Source organism: Arachis ipaensis, chromosome B10 (genome assembly GCF_000816755.2).
Source record: "Arachis ipaensis cultivar K30076 chromosome B10, Araip1.1, whole genome shotgun sequence".
Lineage (NCBI taxonomy): Eukaryota > Viridiplantae > Streptophyta > Magnoliopsida > Fabales > Fabaceae > Arachis > Arachis ipaensis.
Window position 1 is genome coordinate 28,061,927 of NC_029794.2, and position 22,767 is coordinate 28,084,693.

Below are 22,767 nucleotides of genomic sequence, written 5' to 3' on the forward strand. Positions count from 1 at the left end.
GAAAATATAAATAATTAAAAAATAAATAAATATAAAATTTATTTATTTATTTATTTTCACTTGTATGCACATTTAAGTTTTTCGTCAACCAACTAAAAACATGTCACAAATTTTAACTCATTCTAATCTGAAGGACGTAGTTTAATTTGGTATGCTAACCGCTAAACACTTGAATTATAGCTTTTTTTTAAAACCGTAGTCAATGTTCAACAAAAAATAGTTATAACAAAAAAAAAAATCTAAAAAACTCTGTATAAGATTTATACAAAGAAAATCTGTACACTAGAATGATCCTTAATTTATATAACCAATCTCATTCAAAAGACAAGGATAATACTGAAAACCTCGTCCGTAATGATACACTTTTAGAACTACGTTTTATTAAACAATCCTAACACGTAAGACCTTGTCTTTCTTTAATGAAAAATATAATTAACTATTCGGAAAAAAAAAATCTAGGGACTAGCAATTTTTGTGTTTTGTGTCCAGTACTTAACTATTAAAAAAAAAGTGAGTGATCTTCTACTATTGGATGTAATTTCATACCATTAAAAAGATTATTGATGGCCAATTAATAGTTACAAAACACAAAAATTACTGGTCGTTAGCACTCCTCATTCAAAAATGTTTAGTAACCAAAGAAAATTAGCCAAAAACCACTATCATCCTCCGGGTTGTTCACCCGTTCACATTCATCAATCCATTCACTGTATCTGCATTGTTCAAATGAAGCTTCTTGAGTCAATCAAGTGGTTGTGTTTGTAAGACTAAGCGAAGAAAGAAGGGGGAAAGGGAGAGATTTTCTATAGAAATATTTAACTTACATGTCTATTGATTCAGATAAAGCTGCAAAAGACAACAAACATTCTAGGATCATCAGCAGATATAAAAAACAAACTTGAATATGAATTCAGATGATCGGTTAAAACTTTGATGTTTTCAGAAATAAACCTGTGACAGTAGTGCTAAAGCTCTCTTGGCAAATCCTGCAAGAAGCCTCCCCTATCAAGTTCTTCATATCACTGTTCAAAAGAATCCCAACAATTAATCCTCCAAGGAAATACAAAGCATGGAATCCTCTACAAACGCTAATCGAAATCACTTACATTCGGCATTAGACACTGTTGCCGTGATTGCAGAAAGGGCAGCTGAAGACAGTGTCAAGTTTAGCCATTCGCTTCTTTGAAGGTGGCTTTGTTGATGATTTCCTCTTTCCCATGGCTCAAATCCTGATTTTTACACAATTAAAGCTAGAAACTTCAATCAATCTCTCAAATTTTTTTTACAACATTATTCAAACTATCTAACCACCAAAATTCAAGATCTTTTTTATTTCTCCTCCAGAAAACACATTATTAAACCCAAAAGGTTGAAAATTGAAACTTGTTCATTCAATGAATCCTAGAATGCACATATTGAATCAATGATCCGAATCTACAAGTACAAGCAATGGAAAGGCGAATAGAAAAGCAAGATGAAAGGAAAACTTAAGCAAAAAGGGAATAGATAACATACAGAAGTGGAAGACAAAACAAGTTCTCGCAGGCAATGAGAGAAAGAGAGCGTGAATAGTAGCTAACAAGGCAATATCAGCCAATAGTAGCTAACAAGTGCACTCACTCACTATTGGACCACAAGTTCACTCTCATGGAAGTTTATTTTGGACTTTAAAATAAGTGAATCTGATTTGTAACAGAATGGTTCTTTAATATCGTCTTTCACATGGAGAAGTGAATCTTATTTACATGAAATTAATTTATTTTTGCAACAGATTAATGGACCAAGGCAACCAGATAGGTACACCAAGTACTTGCCACCCTTGAAATTCTTCCAATATTATTAAGGGTTTTATATTAAGGGTTTGTTTAAAAGATGTTTTTTTAAATGATATTTTTTTAAAAAAAATTTACAAGTATTAAGTTTTCAGTAAGTTGCTTGTAGTCTACTTGAGGTTGTTGGCACACCTTATTCTTTTTGGATTGTTGTTAATCCAAGTTTCGGACACGTGGTATACTCAGTGTCAAAAGAGGAGTACGTGATTAGTGGTGAAAATAGGCGGAGTTTTATTTTAGGGCCATGGATTCTTTACTCCCACTTTTATGTGGGAGTACTATTAACTCATCTAAAAATATTTATAAATTGAATTCTATTTTTTAATTTTTGAAAAAATTAATAATTAAAATTTTGCTTCTCTAATTTTATTTTTTACATTTTTTTCTTTACTTTTAACCATAATTTCAGAAATGAAAGATGTCTCTATTAGGATTTTTTTATTAATGTTTATGTTCTTCTCTCATCTCTGCTACTATTATCGCTATTACTACCTGCACTCAGCACTGCCACTACCATTTCTACTGCCGTCACACCACACTTTCCGGTCCCTCTGTGTTGTTGTGCTTCGTCTCTGTCCCTGCAAACTATCCAATTTTTATTTTACTTTATTTTGTTTTAATATTTTTTCTATGGCAATTCTTGTGAATTTGGAGGTTTTTCTATTATCTTTGCACCACAGTTTTTATTTTATTTTATCCATGTGCCCTGCTTTTTTCATTTTCGAAAAAAGATTGCGGTAAGTCGTTGAAACAATCTTAATTATGTGAGACATGAGTCTGAGAGATATACATCATGCAAAATTGGTCTTTCTTTATCAATTAGAAGTTAAATCTTGTTGCCTATAGGATTGTTAGACTTAATAATTGATTAATTATTATTTTGTAATGTGTTTGCATAAAGAATTAATTGATCAAACATGTCCCATGAGAATTGAAAATCTTAATCTTTTCTAACAAAGAACTATCTTAATTAATTTTGGATTCGTTTCGTAGCATTTAATTTTAGTTATACACAATCAAATGTACTTCCTGTCATCCTAATGTAGTAGAGTTGTGTTCAGTATTCAGTGTTAGTAAAGAAGAAAACAGGCTTCAGTTGTGAGCAAGGAGAATAGGCCCTGTTCATCTTCTGCATTCCTAATTCACTGTTTGTTATTTAACGGAATTTGAAAGTTCTTGTTCTGGTAGGATCCCATAATAATCTTTATAAAATTATTTGCCAGAGTATGCCTTTTGAGAAGTGTACAAATGTATAATTTTGATTGGCAATAAATTTATTTGAGTTTAATAGTTTTACATGAATGTTGTTTTGATTTCAAAAGAATTGTATAGTAAACCAGTTTTCAATTAAAAGTTTCTCATCCTTATATGTCGGTGATGATATTTTGCATTTGTGAGAATCATGATAGTTTGCACTACCTTTGACCATAGCCTTCCACATAGAATACATATCACAACCAAAAGAAAGCTGTAAATTTGATGACATGTAACATGGTTAGATTAGATGTATCCATATATCTCTAGAATGTGCACAACGTAATAATCCATGTTTGTGTTCGTTGGTCATCAATCTTAAATTTTGTGCCTAAAATACAGTGTAGAGTGAAATAGATACCTGAGCAATTTTCTTGCTATGGGTGAGACCATGATTTATGCCTCTCTCACCACTTTCTAAGTCTTCTCTTCTCTTAATAGCTTCCTCATTGTTAGTGGGTCCCCAACCAAGTGGGGCCCACAAGTTTTTAAAAAAAAAAAAAGAAATAAAGAGATAAAGTGGCTAAGCCACGGTGAGAGAGTTAGAGAGAGTTGGACCTTTTCATTCTTTCAAAAGAAAAGAAAGAAGGAAACAGAAAGCACGCCGTCGAAGGAGAAGAGAAATTGGGGGAAAATGGCATGTCAATCTTGATCACATTGACTTGGTAAACTTGATCCATTTCTTATGAAATTTTAGTATGTTATTCCTGGTGTAGAGATGAACATTAGGATATAACTTGCTAGTTGTATTGCCTTCTCTTTTGTCTGATTTGAGATACCCACTTTTGTGGAGGGTTTATGTTGATTCCACCAGTTTTGGTGATGTATTTTGTTGATTGTTGAGATGCCCTAGTGTCACTAGAAAGACTGTTTGTGTACCCATTATTCTGATAGTGGAAGATTTTTCTGGACTAGGTCCCATGGGTTTTTTGTCCCTCTTTTGGGGGTTTTCCCACGTTAAAATTCTGGTGTCTGATTATTTAATTTCTGCCATTATAATTGTTGCTTGGAGTATCTTTGTATTGCCTATTTAATCGCACAGGTTGTGGGAAAATTATTTTTGGTGCTTCCGCTGTTAGACAGGTTCCTGTTTTGAACCTTGGTTGAGTTTTTTCCCAACACTCATCTTGGTAGAATTGATAATCTTGATACTTAGGAAGCACTAGGAGTCACAATATCAAATCTACTAGTATAAAGTTGTGACGTATATAGTTTAAATTTCTTAACATTAACTTTCTGGTTTAATTATAGTCATGCTAATTGTGAAGTGCAAGTTTACAAAGTTTCTGATAAAAAATTTACCAAATTTTCCTTAATTTTCTTTTTGTTCTTCAATCATCTAGCATTTTCATTTTTTGTGCAAGATTTGAAATTTTCTGCACATCTCAGTGTTCTTATCTTTCCCCCTTTAAATCATTGCTGCAGAGAAAGATATCAAAATTACTGCTTTTGATAATTCTCAATGATACAGTGGATTCTTTTATGGTGCTGATAACTCTAGTTATAATAGAACTTACTATCAGGTAGTAACTTTAATTAACTATGCTATTTGGCATTTTATATTTTGTTCAAAGTAGATTCTTGACTTACTTGAAAATTGCTCCTCTTTTTATTCTTTAGGAGTCAATATATGCTCAAGCGCCACATAGAATTTCTGGTGTTCAATATTCTGAAAACTATCAACACCAATTTGATCCTAGATATGGAAGAGGATATGGTGTTCCTACACCACACCAACAATCTCAACAGCCTAATTTTATGTGTTCCACCACAGACTGCTCAGGTTCCCCAACCATTCCAAATATTTTAACATATAATAACTTGAACCATTAAGAAACTAATAGTAGCAGCTTTTTGTGTCTTCCTTTGGAGTTGGTGTTCAATTGTTCCATGTTTTTGTCATTGTAAATAATCATCTCTAGATTGTTTTGAAAAACAGAATTATGAGCTTGTGTATTATATATCATTTAAGCGACATTTTTCTTCTGTTTATACATGCCGAATAGATTGTGATGGAGACCAAATGTTATTGAATGCATTTTTTACTTCTTTGGTACCACTATCTTTTGTCAAATTTGGTCTAAAGCATTAGAAGATTTCATAGAGTGATCATTGCCTCGACATTGATGTTATAGATAATCTCTGATTTATTCCATCATTATTTTCTTGTTGTGCTTAGTTTGTGACATGCTGTGATTTTTAGGATCTTTTGGTTTTGAAGTATGGAAACAAAAAAAGTGATTCACTGGTGTAATAAGGATAGTCTCACAATCTGAATTATATAACAAAAAATATTTATCTGTTAGTGCTTTCTCATTTAAATTCATTTATCTGGTGAATGACCTAAATATTACTTCACTGTATTGGCATTCATCTTACCCCCTTTGTTTGTTCTTTTATTTGCAGAAAAGAAGTTTTGCATTTTTACAAGTGCAAGATGAAAGCAGGAGTTATTATTGAACCAACAATAGATAATTGTATTCTAAATATAAAGCTCTAGAGTATTTCAAGTAGAATGGTCTTGAAAAATAAGTTTATTCATAATTGCTTTATGAACTTGAAGCTGACTGGCACACAATAACTTTGACTAGGGAAAAGTGCAATTGGTTCTCAAAAATTGGAATAATATTCTGGTGTAATAATTGTGTGACTTTATTTTATGACTGATGTTGTACTTTGTAACTTTATAGAATTATTTGTAATAAGTTATATTGTATTATATAACTTAAAATAGATCAATTATATCTTATAAATTCAGGATATGTTTAAAATTTGTTATTATTCATTCTTTGGATTAAGTTATATTGTATCTATTATACGCAGCAATAATTAGTTACGATAATATATAAATCACTAATAACTTAAACCGAAGTTAAGTTATTCTTTAAGAATTCAATGTTTTAGTTTAGAAGAGGTGGTTGCTCCCTCGGCAAAAGAGCATAAGGGAAAAAAATTTGCAGCAAACTGAACAGTTGTAAACCACTAAACCATTTACTTGCACAATTCCATACTACTAAACTATTATAATTAGTGGATACTTTCTGTAGGACTCTTCTATCATACAAAATATGGGAGAATGGATGATGTGTATAAGGTGTTTGATGAAAATTGTCAACAAAGAATTTGTGGCTTATACCACTATGATTCGTATGCTTATAGTGCAGATTCTTGCCTCTATCTGACGTTGGTATATTCATGCTCTTATTTTGGAAACAGTTAAATTGCTTCCACCAAGATTATTAACAATTTAATTCATTATTTGGAAGCTATTTGATTTTCAATAAAGGAACATTCTTCAACAATTTCAATTGTGTGTAGAAATGAAGCAGCATGATTCTATTGAAGTTCACAGCAATTTAGCAATGGATAATTCAGTGAATATGCTAAAGAAAACCATGGTCATGAATGAATCAAATGTGTTAGGAACTTATGAAACTCACTGAAAGTTCTAGATCATGAAGAATGAGAAGAATACATGCTTAGTTCCTGAATCACTTCTACCATGTTTGGTCTTTGCTCAAAAAGCTCATGAGTGCACATCACTGCAATCTTTGAAAGAATTGCTACTTCTGGTTTCAAATATTTTCACTTTAGATTTGTGTCCACGAAATCATCAAATCTGAAAAACTCAACTGTCATTCTGATTGAATCCCCTACTGTTGTCTTCCCAGACAGGACTTGAAGAACAATGACACCAAATGCAAAAACATCACTCTTCTCGGTGATGCATCCAGCGGTAATGTATTCAGGAGCTAGGTATCCCATGGCAGCACCAACTTTCAGTGCCAAGTAAACAATGTCGTCTGCTAGAAACTTAGGGATCCCAGCATCCAGATCAATGGGTTAAACTGATTGTCAAGAAGAACTTTTTCGACTGAAATATTTTGGTGAACTATTGTAGGTTTGCTTGCTTCATTGCTGTGCAGATATCCAAAACCTAGTTAAAAAGGATTAGCAAATACTCAATATCAACCAGATAGATACTTATGTTCATTCTGCATAATGATTATAGTTTAATCTTTACAATAGGGTCATAATAGTCGTCTTAATTCATGTAACCAATGTTAAATACTAAATAGTAGAAAAATACCTTGTTGTAAGAAAGAGGCAAATTTTCTGATCTATAATGAGTTTCTTAGAAAATATTGGGTGTCAGAAAAAAAACTAACCTTTTGCATTGTCCTTGCTGATGGAAACCCTCTTAGACGACTCAAGCACATTTTCACTTCCATCTTCCATATCAAGATATATAGAGTGCCACTGGTTACAAAATCGTAGACAAGGTAACATTCACCTCTACTACTTGAGCAACAAAACCTCTCATCTTTACAATATTTTTATGTCTCAGTGAGGTTAGCAGGCTCAATCCCTTCAAGAATTCAACTTTCTCAGGTATGCAGCATGTCACATTAATACTTCTGATGGCCACAGGAGAACCATCTCTGAAAATTTTTTTGTAGGCGGAGAGAATTTGCTCTTACCCAATAAAGATAGAAGCAAGTGAGAAAGTATCCATATGAAGTTGAACAAGATTATGCAAACACATTACAAAACAATAATTAATCAATTATTAAGTCTAACAATTCTGTAGACAACAAGATTTAACTTCTAATTAATAAAGAAAGATCAATTCTGCATGATATATCTCTCGCACTCATGTCTCACATACTTAAGATTGCTTTAGCGACTTACCGCAATTTCTTTTTGAAAAAGCAAAAAAGCAGGGCGGAGGGATAAAATTAAATAAAAACTGTGGTGCAAAGACATTAGAAAAATCTCCAAATTCACAAAAATTGCCATAAAAAAAGCATTAAAACAAAATAAAGTAAAATGACCTGAGTAGTTCGCAGGGGTAGAGACGAAGCACAATAATACAGAGGGACCGAAAAATGTGGTGTGGCGGCAGTAGAAGTGGTGGTGGTGGTGCCGAGTGCAGGCAGCATGATAGCTGCAAAAATGGAAAAACAACATGAGCATTAATGAAAAAAGTGAAAAAAACCTAACAAAAATATCTCTCATCTCTGAAATTATGGTTAAAAGAAAAAGAAAAAAAGTATGAAAAATAAAATTAGAAGAGCAGAATTTTAATTATTAATTTTTTTAAAAATAAAAAAAATGAACTTCAATTTATAAATATTTTTAGTTGGATTAACAGTACTTCCACATAAAAATGAGAGTAAAGAATCCATGGACTTATTTTAGACGAATTTTGTCCGTGTTACAAGTAGAAGCGAAACTTTTCTCTGGCAATGGGAGACTATGACTCCCAAATATTTTACAAAAGTATTAGTAGCATTTTTACCGAAAATGAAATTTGCTCAATTGACTACCATCGTATGTTTCTAACCACAATAAACCGCATTCAATTATATTAATTTAATTGTATTCGTAGTCTAATAATTTTTTATTTATTGAATTTAGTATCATTTTATATTTAATCAATTTTTTAATTGATTTTTTTTAATTCCAACCTTCAACAAATGTTACAAGTTTTAATATTTATTGTTCTAATTATAATTTTTTTATATATTTCACCGCTATAATATTTAAATGTTTGTACAATTATAACTTTTTTATATANNCATACATATAATTCATAAATATAATATTGAACATTTTGAGTATAATTTTAATTTGCATAAACACAAAATAAGAAAAAAAACTAATAATATTTTATTTCATGATTCTTTGTCTTGGGTTTCTTCCATCCCATGTGGTTAAACATTTGTCTTAACTTTTTTTAGTGTTATTATTTTGGAAAAAGGCCAAAATCTGCCAGACTATCTCTCGTTAACTCACCAAAAAAGATAGACCAGGTTAGAAATAGGAGGTAGTTATAATAGAAAAGTTTGTTTAACCCGCATCGCTTAATTCATGGATTTTTGATAGATTTTGACGGGAAGAGACAAATTTTTAGCTTTAAAATGATAATTAAATTTAGAACGTTACTTATGTGCTTGATTGTATTTGAAATGTTTGTTTGTTTTACTTTAAATTATAATTTAGACTGTATTTTATTGATTAAAAATTTAGACAATCTTAACAAAAAAAATGGACAATGTTTAATTATATGTTTTGGACAATAATATTTATTTTGGACAATGTTGGTTTCATTATATTTAGATCATGGTTCTGAAAATCGACTGGTCATTGAACCGTTCTAACTACTGATTTATTATTTTACTGGTTCAATCGGTTCGACTGTAGTTCAACTGGAAAAATTATTTTAAAATAAAATAATAAATAAATTATAAATAAACACCCTAAAATATAATTATAGTCTAATATAAACTTTAAAATATTTTTAAATTTAAAACTACATGAAATGTCATCAACCAAAGCCATATGACCTTATCAAAGTACAAACTCAAAAGTTAAATAATAAAAAAAATCTAAATATTAAGTGCTAACATGAAAATTTGTCATCAATCAATCAAATCCGTAAGAACTTGTTACAGATTTGCTTCGTTGGGATCATATTCACCTTCATTTCCACCTTCTTGAATAGAAGAATCAAAAGATCGATGCAGCATAAAGACCACTACTACCACCACCACTCTGATATAAATCAGCATTAATATTATCTAATAAAATATACATGTTATCATTATATTAAAAACTAACAATATTCTACTAAATTATTAGAAAATAAACTATAATACTCAGGCAATAAGTCTTCTATATTAGGAAAAAGATCATGCTCTTTCTTTACAACCTCTTCCGCTACCCAAAAGTTAATCAAATTGATGCTTTCATAATCAATTGGATATTTGGATCATATTATATCTTTTGCTTTCTCTTTTCTTTTTCCTTCCTAAAAAATAAATACAACATATGAAAAATTAATAATTTACACATTTGTTTTCATAAAGTTTACAGATGAAATAATATGATGATATGAAATACAACATATGAAAAATTAATAATTTACAAATTTGTTTTCATAAAGTTTACATATGAAATAATATGATATGAAATGAAATATATATTACCTGGATTTAAAATGAAAATTATAAGTAACATAAATAATATCATTTAGTCTATCATGTTTCAATCTATTTCTTCTTTTTGTACGAATCTAATAAAAAAAGACTTCAATTCCTCTCACACCTAGAGAAAACAGATGCTTGGCTAAGAATGCGAACAACTATCCTTTGTAAACATGGAGCAGAACTACCGAACAACCTCCACTATTATCTACCAATTATAAAACCATAACATATTATTAGTTATTAATTAAGAAAATGAAAGCATAAAAACAAGTTATTCTGAAACAAATATTCTTACCATGCTTACGTTTTTTTTAGCTCAAATAGTTTTTGGTCTATCAAAGCTTTCTTTTCGATCTTTATATAAATGTATTTCTTTCATTGCCTCAACTGAATTCAAATTGTTATACTTGAAATACAAGGTAACAAGAGTCAAGTAAACCTTGCATAACATCAGCTGCTTCTTTATAATTTTCATAAAAAAAGAAGGCAAGATTCAAGAAATAAGCTGCATCATGAAGATCTTTCTTCAAATGCTTGTCCAATCTTGAGTTGACAATATATGTGTACGGCTGATATGCAGTCTTATTTTACTTAAACATCTCTTTAATTGCATCTTCTATCCTTAGCATTTCTTCATATACATATCCCAAAGATGGTTTATCATTAGCATCAACAATCCTCAACAATTTAATCAAAGGGCTAACAAGTTTACATGCAGTAAAGCAATCATCCCAAAATTTACTATCCAAAATAATAGCACTCACAGCTCTACCATTAGCACTTCTTAATTTGTGACCAGTAAAGTATGAATCTACAATAAATGATTGCAAATCAGCTTTATGTTCAAAGACACTCTTCAATGTGATAAATACAATAAAACGAGTTGCACTAGGACATACAATTTCTTTTCAAGCAAGTCTTTTTCTAAGACAAGATAAGAAAATCATACGATTATACACAAATACTGTAATTTTTGAAGCATGTGATGCAAGGTTAGAAATATGCGCCATGCTACTTATATCTTTCAGAATAAGATTAAGGCAATGAGTAGCACATGGTGACCAATAGATATTCTCATATTTCTGACTGATAAGCCTACCAGCAACAATATAATTGGTTGCATTATCAGTCACAACATGCACAATATTATTAAGGCCAATCCATTCAATCACCTCAAAAAACAAGTGACACAACATTGAAGCATTTCTTTTACCATACTTGAAGTATCTACAGATTTCACAAAGTACAAACTTTTAGAAAAATACACCAAGAAGTTAATCAATGTTCTTTGTCTTTGATCTGTCCAACCATCAGCCATGAGGGTACATCCAATTTCTCTCCATGCACTCCTATAACTATCAACTAGCATTTGACATTCTCTTTTAAGATCATCCAACAAGTGAACCCTTAATTTATCATAAGAAGGACCCTTATAACCAGGTCCAACACCAGTAACACTATCCAGCATACTTGAAAAAATGATGACATAACTGCATTAAAGAAAATTCTACAATCCAAAAGCCACCGAGCAAACTGCTTATCAATCTCGTGTATCGCCTCTTTCTTTTGAAAAACACTTTTAAAACTTGTTTGAGCTCCTAGAGTTGTTCTTGGTGCAAACATAGGAGGAATGATTTTGGCTTTCTTTTTTGGATCGCCTCCAACCACTTGCTAACTCCAATTACGTTTATGCTCTTCTTGAGCTATTCCTTCATTAATTGCATCCTCTATCTCATCACCACCCTCTTCACTAAAGCTTACTTTTTTTCTTTATTTTGTTGCTCTGAATTTTTTTCAATAAGTTTTCCATCTATTTTTCCATATTATATGAAATTTTAGGACATTTTTTAACTTCTCCAATAATCTTTGCCAAGTGTTTCTTCATTCTGTGAATCTCACCTTCATTAAAAACATGTAGACAAAATAAGCATTGATACTATAGCTTTTCATTCACTGCTTATAAAGCAACATATTTTCAAGCTAGATCTGTTTTGCTCCTTAAATTAGAAAAAGCTTGTGACTGACTATCGTTTGAACTAGGAGAATTAGGATTATCAGCATCATTCAAAATAGGAGGATTGGTAGGCAAATTATTATCCACAAATGTATTATAATTAGCAATTGCTTCTTGATTAATACTATTATCCATAAGTAAAATAAATAAATCAACACAGCCAAAAATAGCAACAGCATAGTAGAACCAGAAATTAAATAATCATTCAACAAATAATCATCCATAACTAAAATCAATAACTCATCAACACAGTCAAAAATAGCAGTAGCACAGCATAGCCATATATCAAATATTATTCAACAAAAAATCATCCATATCTGAAATTAATAAATCATCAACACAGTCAAAAACAACAACACAACAGAGCTAGAAATCAAATAATAAAGTAAAAGTCAAAAACATAACACAACAGCATAACAAAGCCAGAGCTTATCAATAATTTCAACAAAAACACAAAATCCCTATAATCATATCAAGGATTTCACTTTCAGAACATAGAATAAAAAGAAAAATGAATTGTTCTGAGCATTGCCACTAACCTTCGAAAGGGGTTGAGTGCGACGGAGAGCTGGACGACAAGACGACAGTGACGACACGAAGGCGACAAGACGACAGCGACAAGACGACGGCGAGCATGACGAAGACGATGGAGGATGGACGCCGAGCAAGAAAGAAGAGAGCAAACAGAGGGTTGAGGACAGGACGAACAAAGAAGCCTCAGACAACCACGGACGGCAGCAGTCGCTCACTTCGTTCGGCTGTCATGGAACTGTGGAAGTAAACTAGGGTTTTCAGTTCACCTTCTCTTCTTTGAGTTGAGGAAGGATTAAACGAAATTGAACGAAGGATGGGGTTGGGGCAGATAGGGCTGCACACGGATCGGATCGAATCGGATATAGCCTAAAATTCTATCCGATCCGCACTGTACTCATCGGATCGGATCGGATACGATATCCGCATTTTTTCAGGCCAGATCCGATCCGATTCGATCTGCATACTTGCGGATCGGATCGGATCGGATATCGGGTATATCCGCATAATTTAAAAAAAACTATTTTAAAATTCTATTTGGCTATTTTTACAAAAAAATATCCATAAAATTCATTTTTCACCTGTTTGAGCCTATTTACTCCTAAAATATTATCAATAAAAGTTCTCTTGAATAACAAAAAAAAAAATAATAACACAAGATTTAAGTTTAATTATTCTAAGTTGAAGTACAACATAAAAAATTAAAAAAAAGATATCATAAAATTCATATCACATTAAGGTTTACTTTCTTAAACTATGCTATTTATATGAGACATGCGGATATGCGGATTTGCGGATCGGATCTGCGGATATCACTGCTAAATCCGCAATTCGATCCTACCATAGTGCGGCTTGGATCTGATCCGATCCGATGGCTCTGCGGATCGGATAATATCCGCAAAATTCGGATCGGATGCGGATAATTACCGCGGATATGTGGATATTATCCGATCCATGTGCAGCCCTAGGGGCAGAGCAACGCGTTCTTCTTTTATTTTTTTTAATTAACGAAATGGCGTCGTTTTAGGAAAACCGATCGGTTCCCCATCAATTCAACTGGCCGATTCCAGGCCGGTTCAGTGGTTTGTATTCGGTTTTGGCATGAGCAGTTTGAGTGTAGAACCGAATTATTGGCATCACCAATTTCTGACCAGTTCGATTTTCAGAACCACGTTATATACTTGATGAATATATGTCTCACTAAATTATTTATAAAAATATAATTGAAAATGAAATCATTATCGCATACTCTAAATTACAAAAATAGTTGTATCTCACAATTTTATTAACCTAAATAGTTCTTTACATCTAATCTCATACATCTATGCCTAAATAAATGCACAAATAAAATTATACATGTAATTTACTCTAATCAAAATAAAAAAGAAAAGTAAAGGAAAAAAATTGTCTATAAACAAATGTGATTAGTGATTGAGAAATAAGAAAGTTCCATAAAAAAAGATTGTACAAATAATAGATGAGAAATGATAACTATTAATTATACATCAATGATGTTAAGATTTATTTAGCTTAAAAATAGTCAATAATATAATAACATAAAAACACATATTTGAAATAAAAGAATGAATTAATGAACATATGGTATCATAAATGGTAGAAAGAAAAAATTAATATTTTTTCTTGTGTTTTGGTTGAATATAAAAGCAAAACGATATAATATTAGATCTTATGTTTTTTTCTCTATCGTGGCTTCAATCTTTCACATTATAAGATTAAAGTTAAATAAAAAAATTTCTCTAGTGAAAAGAAAAACTAGGTGAAAAGTGAAGATTTTTATGAAATTTAGATTGAACATGTGCATTGCACATAGTAAATTTATTTGGTGAATCTTTTTCTATCATAAAAAAATTCACTATTCACCAAAATTTCACTCTTTTCCTTAGTATTATCCATCAAATAATATTGTTTGATTATGTATCTATGCTATGTTAACATGAGTAGGTCAGAGATGTGATTGGTGGTAGAGGAACGGAAAAAAAAAAGGATCAAGAGGGTCCAAAAAAAATTCATTAAGAAGATGCATTAATACACGAAGTTATCGAAATATTGTAAATATACTAATTTAATTTTCGATAAAAATAAAACACATTCTTATACAGGTGAAAAATTAAAACCTCTCAAGATTTTATAAAAAGAAACAAATTTGATAATTATTACTTTAGCTGATTGGAATTTTATTTTTAATATTATTCTCAATATGATAATAAATAAATGACTCAATTGAACAACATAAATTATATTACAAATCATTATATTAATTAAAATAGTTTGATATTTTTTCTAACCAAATCAAGTAACTGATATATTAGACAAATTATAATTAATTTAGTTTAATAAAATTATTTGTATGTGCTTACACACTTTTAAAAGGTAGAGTGTTTTTTAAAGTTAATTTATACTTGTCAAAATTAAAAAATTTAATATAACTTCATATATTGATAAAATTTAAATTTATTCTTATATTTATGTTTTTTATGATTTTTTTAATTTTAAAAATTGTTTTATTAGATAATTTTTAAAGTCATTATTAGGTACTCTAAGAGTAGAATAAAATGATTTACTGTCTCTAATCAATTTATGCCACATACGGATAAAGTGACTTTGTTATAGACACTCATTCATAACTTATCATTTTATTATATATCAGTGTAAGAATTATAATTTGTACTGATAGCACCTAATAATTTTCTTTTAATATTACATCACAATATTGTGTATGAGTGCAACAACAATGATGTTTCATCACTCAAATAAAAAGTAAAAAATATTACATAGTTGGTATAACTCATTTCACTAATTTTTTTAAATAATTAATTAAAAAAAGGCAAGTCTCAACTTTTTTAAAAATTTTATTAACAATCTCTTTAGTATTATTTACAGGTGAAAAATCAATGAGGATTGTGAGGTCCAAATGCATTTGAGTGTGAGGTCCAACTTGTTTAATTTGTCGAGATGGTAGTTTATCCGACGTTCATGCCTGAACGATGGTGGAAAATACTTGCAAGGGACTCCGATACCTAAGTCAATAAGGATTTAAGCAGATTTTAAGTGGGATTAGATTGAGGAATATACCTGAGTGTTAGGGTATTTGTAGAACAGTAAAGCATGACTTAGTCATTTCTTGAAAAAGACCTTTGAAGATAGTGGGTGGTTATTCCTTACAGAGTGAAAAGTTACCCCATGTTTGAGGTGGTTATCTCCTTAGTGGTGATAACCGAAGTAGTGACGGGAGTATTTGACTTGCTCTCCAAGTCGGGCCGGATACGGGTATAGGAACCTGCATCTAAGTGAGTCCGACCCATATGAATGAGGCCACATAGGTTGGTTTTGCTAATGATGGGCCGACTTTGTATGGCCCATCATTAAAGGTAGATTGTCTGCTAAAGGGTACGTGGATTGAGCTTATATTTAGTATGCCCAAATGTGAACGGTGCCCTTACTCGAGTTTTGATCCTCAGGTTGGAGCTCGGGTAAGAATTTATGCAACTCCTCAAAAATCGTGGAAAGAGTTATACTGTTGTAATCATAGTTAGATTGGAGCTTGACGTGATTTTTGAAAGACGCATGACACTTCGTAGTTTTTCGCGTCTTTTCAATTTCCATCGGTTACTATGTCAGTGTTTAAAATCATTTAAAATAGAATGCCAAAATGCTTTTATTCTTAATAGCTTATAAATAACTTTTTTGTCACTTCATTTTCTTCTTCTTCAAATTCACTTGGGCTTTTTCCCTTCTCATAACTTCTATTATTTCTCTCCTTTCTGGTTCTCTTACTGTCGCTTTTTTTTTCCAACTTCCAAGCATTCTACTTTCAGGTTGGTGTTTCTTTCCCTTTTACTTATTTTTGTTCTTTCATTGTGATGTTTTTGTTTCATTGAGGACTTAGGTAGTTAGGTGACCTTGAGTCATTGATGTCCGATATTGATTAGTGATTTAAGGTTGTTAGTTGATTTAATTTCCACTAACGTTATTCTTTCACTAAGCCTAATTAGTGAGTTGGTTAGGATTTGTGGATTAAGATCAATTATGCCTATTTGACTTACCCCCGATGTTAGGGGTTGACTAAGTGGGATAGAAAATCTTGACTCTCAACCCTTGCCAAGATCCTTTTAGCACTTGAATTTTCGTTCTTTTACTAGTTAATTGCTTTAATCGTTCTTAGTTTAATCTCTTTCTTGCTCTTTTAATTTCTTTCCATTTAAATTTCTGTTTATTGTGATCCAAACCCCTTTTTTCTCATAGCCAATAATATGCACACCCAATTATAATTCCGTGGAAGAACAACTCAGGATTTAAAACTCCCGGTTATTTGATTTAAATTGTGAAAACTTTACTAAACTTTGATTAGGGTTATTTGCTAGTTTGGAACTATACTCATAACGAACTTAAACTTTCAATTTGCGAATTTTTAAACCGGTATTTAGTCTTCATTAGTGATTCTCCAATAGTAGACTGGGGAGTTTTTTATATACCCAGAGTAGATGTGGGAGTTGTTATGCCCATGTCCCCTTCGCCGAGTAGAGTCGTCGCTTGAACCCGTTGATGATAACTTTATTAGCAGCCTTGGCGTATCTATTTGCTTGCGAGTGCTTGTTTGAGGTGAAATGATGTTTAATCTTTAGCTCGGAGCCCAAGTTTCTGAAACAAGAGTTGATGAATTGGGTCCCGTTGTATGTAACAATTGAGTAGGAGACTCTGAACCTAGTTATGATGTTTTGCCATAAGAACCTACGACTTTGTCGAGCTATAATGGAGGATAGTGGTTCGACTTATATCCACTTTATGAAGTAGTTGACTCCAACTATCAAGTACTTTACTTAACTTGGTGCTTGCAGAAAAGGTCTGAGTAGGTACATTCTCCATTTAGAGAATGGTCATGGGAAATGATGCTAATCATTTCCTCAGGTGGTACCATATAGAAGTTTGCATGCTTATGGCATGGTAGGATTTTTGGTAAGTAGGTTGTGGTATCCTTCTCCAAAGTCGGCTAATAGAACCCAACTCTTAACAACTTCTTGGTAAGAGATTTGGTACCAAGCGAGATGGTTGCCGTAGATTTTGCTATCTACTTCTTCTAGTACTTTTCCTGTTTTATAAGTCAGAAGACATTTAAGTAGCAAGGTGGATATACCTCATCGATAAAGAGTTCCTTTGACCATCGTGTAGTGTTGCGCTTCTCAGACAAGTCTTCTAGCTTTCTTTGGATAACTCGGGAGTATGTCAAACTTGAGGACATCGATGTATAATGTTATCCATCCTAAATTTTGTCCCAATATTGCCATGAATTTTGAAGTTCCTTTCTCTTTTTGAGATGGAAGATTCTTGCAAGGTCTTCTATATCAGGATTCTATTGTTGCCTTCGGGTTTGGTGCTTGCAACTTTTGACAAGAAATTTGCCCTTTTGTTTTCTTCCCAGGCTATATGTAGGACTATGGCTTCCTAAAATGCAAACAGAAGTTTAACGGTTACCTCTAGATATCTCTTTATTCAGGGATCTTTAGCTTTATAGATGACATTAATCTAGGAGGTGACGACTTGTGAATCACTGTGGATCACGACCTTCTGAGCTTCTGCTTTCCCAACATGTCGAAGTCTGTCTGATTGTTAGAGGGCGAAGATGTGCCAGGTGGTCGGGTCCACTCATTGAGTTTGTCTGCATACTTTGCCACAAAGTTATTTAGACATTAAGATTTAATAACGATCTGGCCTTCATACCTCAGGTCAAATTCAGAGAGTTATATGGCTCATTGTAGCATTCTTTTAAGTGATGTCTATTTTTTGCAGGATGCTCTTCATCGATTAGTTGGTGTCGACTCGTATTGCTTGAGCCTGGAAGTAAGGTCGGAGCCTCTTTAAGGATAAGTCGATGGCATATACGAACTTCTCTATCTTCCAGTATGAAGCTCGGATCCCTAGAGTACTTTGCTTATAAAGTATACTGAATGTTGTCGTTCCTCATTTTATCGGATAAGAGCAGAGGCTACTACTCTTTCTGCCATGGCCAAGTAGAGGATGAGTTTTTCTCTTTCCTTAGGTTTTGAGAGAATCAGGGATTGTGCTAGGTATTCCTTGAATTTTTGGAAAGCCTTTTCACATTCTTCTGTCCATGTGAAGTCGAAGTCCTTTCTTAAGATAGAGAAGAATGGTAACTTCAATGCTGAGCCTACAAGAAACCAAGACAGTGCAGTAAGCATTTCCTTTAATTGTTGTAGTTCTTTGATGGAAGTTGGACTCTTCATGTTGCTGATGGTTGAGGACTTCTTGGGGTTGGCCTCTATTCCTCTCTGGGTTAACATAAATTTGAGGAATTTCCTGGCTTCCACAGCGAATGTGCACTTGGTGTAATTTAGTCACATCCCATGTTATCTTATTATGGCAAATACTTTCGAAAAGTCAAAAGTCAACAAGGAGGCTTCCTTTGTCTTTACCACCATGTCGTCCATGTAGACTTCTATAAGGTTTCCAAAAAGAGGTCAGAAAACCTTATTCATCAGATGCTGAAAATTTGCCCGCGCATTCTTTACTTCGAAAGGTATAACCACATAGAAATAGTTAACCTTTGAAGTGACAAATGAGGTCTTCTCTTTATTTGGACTGTAAATCGAGATTTGATTGTATCCTGAGTAGGCATCTATAAAAGACAAGAACTCATACTCCAACCTTGAATTCACCAAAGCATCAATGCTTGATTACGGGTATGGGTCTTTGGGAAAAGCTTTGATGAGGTTGATGTAGTCCACACACATCTTTCACATACTGTTTTAGTTTTTGACCAACATTACATTGGCTAACCATAGAGGGAACTCGACTTCTTTAATGAACCCAGCTTTTAGCAAGGCTTGTACTTATTTTTTCTCGACTTTGGTTCGTTCCTTACTCAACTGTCTCCTTCTTTTTTGAATAGGTTGGGATCCTAGAAACACTGTTGGTTTATGAGTCTTGAGTTCGGGTTTTTATACTTGGCATGTCAGAGGCTTTCCATACAAAGAGGTCACCATTGTTGCGCAGTAGTTGAATGAGCTCCTACTTAAGTTTTGTTTTCTAAGTTTTTTCCAATGCTGGTTGTCTTCTCTAAGTTGTCTCTGATTGTACTTTCTCTATCTTTTCCTCGGGTTATGGCTGAAGCTGCTCCTTTTTCATTAGTCTCTTAAGCTCAAGAATAGAGACTTTTCATCCATCTTTTTGTCCTTTCAAGTTTAAAATTTCATTGTAGCACCTCCTTCGAAGCGCTTGGTTTCTTTTCATCGTGGTGACCGTGTTCTTGGTTAGAAAATTCATGCATAAGTGGGGGCCTAAGACCACGGTAGAAAGTTGATTCAAGGTGCTTTGACCTATCAAAGTATTGTAGGTCATGGGGTATCCACAACCACATAGTCGACCTTTATAGTCGTGCTCTTTGGCCCTTTTTCAAAGGTCGTGTAGAGGGTGATATATCCCAATGGTTGAATCGAGGTATCACGTAATTCGAACAATGTGTTCGGATAGTCCTTCAAATCTTTGGGCTCCAATTTGAGCTTCTCGAAAGCCGGCATGAATATAATATCTTTTGAGCTTCCCTGATGAATCAAGGTTCAATACAAGTTGGCATTTGCTAGCACCATAGTGATCACGTCTAGGTTATCTTGGCCGAGAATGTCAGTTTCTTGATTCCCTATCCTGACCTGGTAGACCTCCTTGAGATGTCTTTTCTGAGACGACTTAGAAATCCTCCATCACATGGATGTGCCTTTTCAGGGTCCTTTCTTGGTCTTCACTCTTGTCCTTCTCACAAGAACCCCATTTGTTGTCAGAGTCCTGTCTTCTGCGATTGTTCGACCTGGTAGGGGCAATGTGCTTATCTAGCCAACCATCATGACCCAATTTCTCTATTATGTTTTTGAGGTTGTAACAGTTATTGGTATAATGGCCATATATTCGATGATGCTCATAGTACTCTATCTTATTGCCCCTTTTTTGCTCTTGATCTACCGAGGTGGTGGGAGCTTTTCAACATTGTAGATGTCCCTATAAACTTCCACCAGCGAAACTCTTTAGGGGTTAGGAATGGTATCTTTTGTTATGAAAAAATTCGTCTTCTTATTTTCTCTTGTCTTTATCCTTGTGGTTGCTGCTATCCCAGACTTCTTTAATGTCTTGAGCTTGGTAGGACTTTCTTAGTTGTGCTGCTTCTTCCATGTTGATATACTTCCCAACTCGTACTTGCACGTCAGCCATGGAGGTCAGGTGGCGCTTCTAGATGGATTGGGAGAATGGTTTATCCCTCAATCTATTTATCAAGCCTATGATAGCTACTTCAGCGAGCAAGTGCTATATATCAAGCAGAATTTGTTGTATATCTCCATGTAGGCTTAGAGTGAATCCCGTGCTTTTTGTTTTATCCCGAATAAGCTTAGAGCATGCTTCATCTTGTCCTTCTGAATGGAGAAGTGAGTTAAGAAATAATGAGCGATATCATCAAAATATGTTACTGACCTAAGTGGTAGCCCATCAAACCATTTGAGGGTCGCCTTTGTGAGAATGGTCAAGAAAGTCTTGCACTGAGTTTCATTTAATACTCATGCGAGGTACATCCAACTTTTGAAGTTACTGAGCTGGTTCTTTGGATTGGTAATCCCATGGTATAGAGTTATCTCTAGGCTTTTGAAGCTTTTGGGGATTTCTGCCCATATAATGGCCTCCGAGAAGGTGTCGTCTCCACCATGGTACTAGTTGGTGTCGTCATACTAACAATTGGAGATTTGCTTCCTGTTTCAGTTCTGTCTCTAGTTTCTTGATCTTCTCATTAGCCTCCCTCTTTCATTGCATCTCCTTCTTAAGTTAATGCTTAGTTCCTTCTGTTAGGCCAACGCATATTCCAACGGTTCGAGTTGGCCAAAGTGGTTGTGCACCAGCCCTTGAATTTTGTCGGTGCTACGTCCTTCAACTTCAGCATGAGGTATGTGAATAATGGAGTTCAGGCTGTGGGAGTTTTGAGGTTGAGGTAAAGGTTGGCAAAGCTGATTGTGAGGGTGTGGAGATGGAAGGGGTGCTACGAATGGAGTACGACAATTCTGGCTGCGACTTCTAGTGTGAGAACAGAATTTGATGTCGTTTCGCCGTCCCTTTTACCTTTGTTTTCAATCTTAGAGGTGACTTTCCAAGTTTTTTGACAGCTTTTTGACAGCGATGCCAATGTTCCAAGGTGTTACCTGAAACCCAGGTGGATTTGGGCCTGAACATGAGTTCCAAACGCCTTTGGGTGAGAGGTTTGACTTGCTTGTCGGGACGGTGGTTTATCTAACGTCCTTGCCTGGAAGGTAATGGGGGGTACCTGCAAGGGACTCCAATGCCAAAGTCATCAAGAGTTTAAGCAGGTTTTAAATGAGATTGGATGAAAATAGTACCTGAATTTTGGTGTATTTATAGAATAGAAAAGTAAGATTTAGTCATTTCTTGGACATGATTTCTGAAGATCAAGAGCAGTTATTCCTTTATAGTGTGGCAAATTACCCCCAAGTTTGATTTGGTTATCTTCTTAGTGGTGATAACCGAAGTAGTAGGAGAGCGTCTAACTTGCTCCCCAAGTTGGGTCAGATGTGGGTGTAGGAACCCGCATCTAAGTGAAGTTCGACCCATATGAATAAGGCTACACGGGTTGGTTTTCTCACTTTTAGACCAACTTCGTGTGGCCCAGCTTTAAAAGTAGCTTGTCCGCTAAAGGATGTGTTAAGTAGGCTTATATTTAGTAGGCTCAGATATGAATAATATGAATAAAATAAAAAAAACAAACTCTAAAAAATTATAATAAAGAAACATAGAATCATAAATTTTTTTTAACCAGATTTTATATAAAAACGCCAGATTATTATAAAAAATATTTTTTATTATGATTTAATTTGTATTCAATTAGGGTTAATTTTCCAACACAACTAATCATATTCATAATACATAATTTAAATTAAAAAAATATATAATTATACTAACTAACTTTTATTTATTATTTATTGATTTTATAAGCATTAATAAAATTTTATTTATTACTTCATTCAATATTCCATAATGAAATAAACTAAAAAAACTATTAAAATTTTTATTTTACAATCATTAATATAATTTTATCTATGACTTTATTTAAAATACCATG

At 33.1% G+C, this 22,767-nt stretch overlaps 1 protein-coding gene, 1 long non-coding RNA gene and 1 pseudogene across 2 annotated transcripts; 1 reads left to right on the plus strand and 2 right to left on the minus strand.

The window, feature by feature from the left end:
- Positions 295-1,655, minus strand: LOC107622083 (annotated as a pseudogene).
- On the plus strand, positions 4,383-5,367 carry LOC110268029. Its single transcript, XR_002356044.1, has 3 exons — positions 4,383-4,609; positions 4,707-4,869; positions 5,093-5,367. It is a non-coding gene; the product is annotated as an uncharacterized LOC110268029 (long non-coding RNA).
- LOC110268397 lies at positions 10,666-11,546 on the minus strand. The gene is made up of 3 exons (XM_021114524.1): positions 11,344-11,546; positions 11,028-11,305; positions 10,666-10,889 (listed from the first exon to the last, which is right to left on the minus strand). Exons 1-3 carry the CDS (start codon positions 11,544-11,546, stop codon positions 10,666-10,668), a joined length of 705 nt encoding a protein of 234 aa, XP_020970183.1.

Bases quoted from the DNA above. Each gene is read 5' to 3' on its own strand.
- LOC110268397 (XM_021114524.1), bottom strand. From the start codon at position 11,546: ATGCTGGATAGTGTTACTGGTGTTGGACCTGGTTATAAGGGTCCTTCT. The intron at 11,306-11,343 runs GTATTTTTCTAA...TGAAATCTGTAG, and splicing joins ACATTGATTAACTTCTTGGT to ATACTTCAAGTATGGTAAAA. The intron at 10,890-11,027 runs GTATGATTTTCT...CATTTATTGTAG, and splicing joins TACAGTATTTGTGTATAATC to ATTCATACTTTACTGGTCAC.